The 5000-nt window shown below is 42.0% G+C and overlaps 1 protein-coding gene across 1 annotated transcript in view; it reads left to right on the top strand.

Moving 5' to 3' along the window:
* Positions 1-4515, top strand: part of LOC308361105 (SEC14-like protein 5) — a 21582-nt gene extending 17067 nt beyond the window's left edge. The window contains exons 11-16 of the mRNA XM_080833361.1: positions 1-47; positions 738-872; positions 2138-2275; positions 2595-2834; positions 3094-3272; positions 3958-4515. The exon at positions 1-47 is cut by the window's left edge and continues 125 nt beyond it. Coding sequence (XP_080689487.1) covers positions 1-47; positions 738-872; positions 2138-2275; positions 2595-2834; positions 3094-3272; positions 3958-4063 — 845 coding nt within the window. The 3' untranslated portion in view covers positions 4064-4515. The remainder of the gene's footprint in view (positions 48-737; positions 873-2137; positions 2276-2594; positions 2835-3093; positions 3273-3957) is intronic.
* The last annotated feature ends 485 nt before the right edge of the window (positions 4516-5000 follow it).

Raw genomic sequence — 5000 nt, 5'->3', positions numbered from 1 at the left:
TGCTGATCGTCCGAGCGCCGCGCGTCTTCCCCGTCCTCTGGACTCTGGTCAGTACCTCGGGGAGGGAGGTCAAAGGGGAACCAGAGAACGGGCATGGGTTGAGGTTAAGGTGTCTTTAAAAATTACTGATAAATTGTCATGTTTATGGATCTCATGGACTTTGCTTTATCTGAGTGATATGGTTTCAAGTGTCTCTGTTTATTTATTTATTTATTTTGTATTATATTTAGCTTATTTCCCTTTCATCTCCTGTGCTTCGGTCATGTTGTATATTCTTCTCGACATTAGTTATGATTTTAATTTAACTCTTTTTTTCTGTAATTAGTTTTTTCTCTCTCTATTTCATCTCATGTGTTTTTTATATTCTAGATTATATATTTTTTTGTCAGCTTTTGTCTTTCTTTCTTTATACCGCAACAGTCTTTTCTCTCTCTGTCAATTTCAAATTCAAAATTGCTTTATTGCACTACAAATTGGCCACTTATTGTCAAAGCAGTCTTGAAAAACCAAAAACAAGAAATCAAAACAAATTCATCTCTCTGTCTCTCTCACTCTTCACCTGTCTGTCTCTCTCTCCCTCTCTGTCACACACACACACACACACTATCTCTTTCTGTCTCTCCCTCTCTGTCACACACACACACACACACTATCTCTTTCTGTCTCTCCCTCTCTGTCACACACACACACACACTATCTCTTTCTGTCTCTCTATCTCTTTCTCTCTCTCCTCACAGGTGAGTCCGTTCATCAATGAAAACACTCGTCAGAAGTTTCTGGTCTACAGTGGGAATAACTACCAGGGCTCCGGTGGTCTTGTGGACTATATCGACCAGGAGATCATCCCTGACTTCCTGGGCGGAGACTGCCTGGTAAGGAGGAATCTCATTGGTGCTTTTTATTTTATTTCAGTAGACAGAGCAAAGAACACAAAGCTAATATTGTGCAGATTTACATTTAGAATGAGACAGAAAAAGGTTATCAGGTCTCTGAAAAATGCTATGGGTTTGTGAATGGAAACAAGTAGAAATTCGTTCATCACTCCTGAATTTTAGTCGTCGCCACTCAATATGTTAGACAGCACTTTACTCTACTTGGTAAGGCAGTCACATATAAAAGGGCAATAAAATGAAATTACGAACTGGTAACACTAGAATATAATGACATTGCACTGGTCAAAACATGACAGTACTACAACTGCCCGTCAGTATTGAAAACTACACGCTTTCCACATCCACATGGTACTTGTCAGAGTAGACCTGGATCTCAACACTGAAATAGTGTTGAATGTTCACCCGCAGAAGGAGCTGTAGGCTAATAAATAAGTGCAGCTTTGAGATATGAGATATGACTGTGTAGCACCAAGACGCTCAACAAACTCTCCAGAGGAGACATTGTTTAATGAAAAGAAGATAGTAGGAAGATGGATTTGAGACCCCAGAGTCCCTAGTAGTGGTTGAATTCAACAGTTTAGTGGTTGAATTCAACAGTTTAGTGGTTGAATTCAATCGTTTAGTGGTTGAATTCAACAGTTTAGTGGTTGAATTTAACAGTTTAAAAGTTGAATTTAACAATTTAGTGGTTGAATTCAACAGTTTAGTGGTTGAATTCAACTGTTTAGTGGTTGAATTACACTATTTAACCACGTTCATCCCAACAGCTACTAGTTCTGCATGAAGTTTATTTTCATAATCTGAGGACTGGCAGTATTGCTATGGTGCTGTAAGGAACAATGGCAAGAAGACCAGAATATGAATAAGCATATTAGTAGAAGTAAACAAAGACAATAATAAACAGGAATACATAATAACAATACACATAAACAGATAAGTAACAAAGCTTTATGAATATACAGTACCAGTCAAAAGTTTGGACACACCTTCTCAAGTTTTTTTTTAAACTTTTATTATTTTCTGCATGGTAGATAACACTTTTTTTGGTTTATTACATCATTCCATATGTGTTCTTTCGTAGTTTAAATGTCTTCAGTAATAATCTACAATGTAGAAAATAATAAAATTAAAGAAAAAACTTCTCAAAGAAATTAAAGATGTGTCCAAACTTTTGACTGGTACTGTACATAAATGTAATAAAAGCATTATTTAAGCAGGAGTAAGTGTGAGTGTTGGTGTTGCAGTGTCACGTTCCTGAAGGGGGCCAAATACCGAAGTCTTACTACCAATCAGAGGAGGACCTGGACAACCCCGAACACATACGTCTGTGGGCCGACACCATCTACCAATCAGCACAAGTCTTTAAAGGAGCACCACATGAGGTCATTATCCCAAATCACCAATGGCAATCCTTCTTACTGATTTGAAAGTGGAATCGGTTTACTCTTCACCGACTCCCCATGGTGCTGTGCACAAATGACATCATCGCCGGGGAGGCATATCTGTTTCATATCTCTAAACGTGTCCTGATTGGTTGATACACATTACAAAGGAACCTGTTTTATCAGGACAAGCATTCTAGAGATGTTGATGGCTTGTTTAAGCATTCTTTATATATATCCAGTGATGTGTGTCGACAATCCTCTAAATGTTCCCACAATGTTCATTCTATTGTAATGGCAAAGTGATTTTTTTTTTCAGATCAAGATTGAGATCGTGGAGGGTTCGTCAGTGATCACGTGGGACTTTGACATCCTGAAGGGGGACGTGGTCTTCAACATCTTCCACTCTAAAAGAACCCCTCAACCAGCGAAGAGAGAGGCGCCCGGGTCGGCGCCTGTCATAAATAACGTGCAGTTGATTGACAGGAGCTGGGTGCTGGGAGTGGACTACAGCATGGTGGAGTCTCCGCTCACATGCCGAGAGGGAGAGAGTATACAGGTGAGAACACACACACACATACACACAGTCACACCACAATCTTGATTGCTACAGGCCTGCATTCCTATTGTATTATTGCACTTTATCACTCCTCCCTCTCTCTCTCTCCCGCTCTCTCTCCCTCTCTATCCTGCTCTCTCTTCCTTTCTCTCTCTCTCTCTCCCTCTCTCTCGCTCTCTCTCCCCCCTTTCTCTCTCTCTCTCTCTCTCTCTCCCTCTTTCTCCTTCTCTCTCCCTCTCTCCCTCTCTCTCTCTCTCAGGGTTCTCACATCACTCGCTGGCCTGGTATCTACATCCTCCAGTGGAGGGCCAGTGGCCCCACTCCTACCTCCAGCCCCTCCCTCTCCCGAGTAGATGACGTGCTCTCCTCCCTGCAGGGCTCCGCCCCCAGGTGTAAGGTCATGTACTACACTGAAGTGCTCGCATCACATGACTTCAGGTGAGAGAGATCACGTGACGTTAGGTGAGAGAGACCATAGCCTTGATACAGGAAGGCTTTTGGTTTTAGTTTTCTAACAGAGTGGTTGAGTTGTAGATCGCATGTGTATTTGTGCATCAGGTTGGTTTTATGTTGGGAAGATAAAAGTGAATAGCTATCCTTATAATAATCACTGTATCCCAAAGAAATGCCTGTGCTGTAATAATACTTTGAGAAAATAGAATTTAGAACATTTATAATTTGAGAATAATGTTCTAATATTAATTAGAGCATTTGTTTAGAGTGTTACAATCTCTGCATTAACCCAGAGACTGTCTGTTTTGTGTTCTACTCAGCCCTGCCATTGTCTCTGTGTGTGCTTTACTTTCATGTTATGCCTGCTACCTATACTGGAAATCATGTGTGTGTGTGTGTGTGTGTGTGTGTGTGTGTGTTTGGGGGGTATGCGTGTTTGTATTTATGTGTGTGTGTTTGTGTATTTTGTTTTTGTATCTGTGTGTGTGTGTGTGTGTGTGTGTGTGTGTGTGTGTGTGTGTGTATATGTATGCATGTTTGTATTTATGTGTGTGTGTGTGTGTGTGTGTGTGTGTGTATGTTTGTATGCATGCATGCATGTTTTATTTATGGCCGGTGTGTGTGTGTGTGTGTGTGTGTGTGTGTGTGTGTGTGTGTGTGTGTGTTTCAGAGGCTCTATGAGCAGTCTGGAGTCGTGTCACAGCAGATTCTCGCAGCTCAGCGCCGGAACTACCTCCTCCAGCCAATCACAGGGCAGCTCGCTCATATCCAGATAATCACACACAACTACACGTTCATACTTTGACATACTCAGACACACACACACACTGATGGTCATAAACACGCCACACTCAGATACATAGACTCAAAACACATCCCGCAGCAGACAAACTGACACACAATCAGATGCATTCAACATACCTTCATGCTTAGATACATAACACACAATCACAACACATCCCACACAACATGACAATACACACCTACATAAGATGCACACACACGCACACGCACACGCACACGCAACATGACATTACACACCTACATAAAACGCACACACACGCACACACAACATGACATTACAAAACTACACAACATGCACGCAGACAACGCAAACACACTTCTCTCAACCTCAAGGGCTAAATGAAGGAATGTCACTTTATCCAGGGATTGTACAAATGTACGCCAGGATCAACACACCGGAAACCCGGAGCAAACAGCGAAAGGAGTCCTCACAAATTACCTCATCCTTTGCAGCAAACACATCTTTCTGCACATTCACTTCTTGTACGAACTTCTGCATGTTTCATGAGTCGAGTCTTTTTCTTCTACCACATCCTACCTGCAGCACAACTGTAGCATTTTGTCATTTGCCACTGACAATAATTTGCACTTGAACCTGACCAGCGAACATGATGAACCTAAAAGCTTAACGTGAGTTGTCTGTTTGCGTTAGGGGGTACTCCGGAACCCCCGCACAATCCCATAACCTTTGCCCGTCGCTCGGGTAATAATCCCCATCTTCCTCAAGACGAGCACTATTATTTCCTAGCAATGTAGCAGATGGTGACACAACAATGTGTCTGCCTGTGACCGCAACCAGCAGTTGTTAGACCGGACGGTCCGAGAGTAGCACCCAGCATCTTCTTCGAACCGGCTGACTTGGAAACGAATGAACCGGTTCTAATCTGTTCTTACTCATTGATATTTCAT

This window comes from Sprattus sprattus (genome assembly GCF_963457725.1).
Source record: "Sprattus sprattus genome assembly, chromosome: 1".
NCBI lineage: Eukaryota > Metazoa > Chordata > Actinopteri > Clupeiformes > Clupeidae > Sprattus > Sprattus sprattus.
This window is presented reverse-complemented; position numbering and strand designations above follow the sequence as displayed.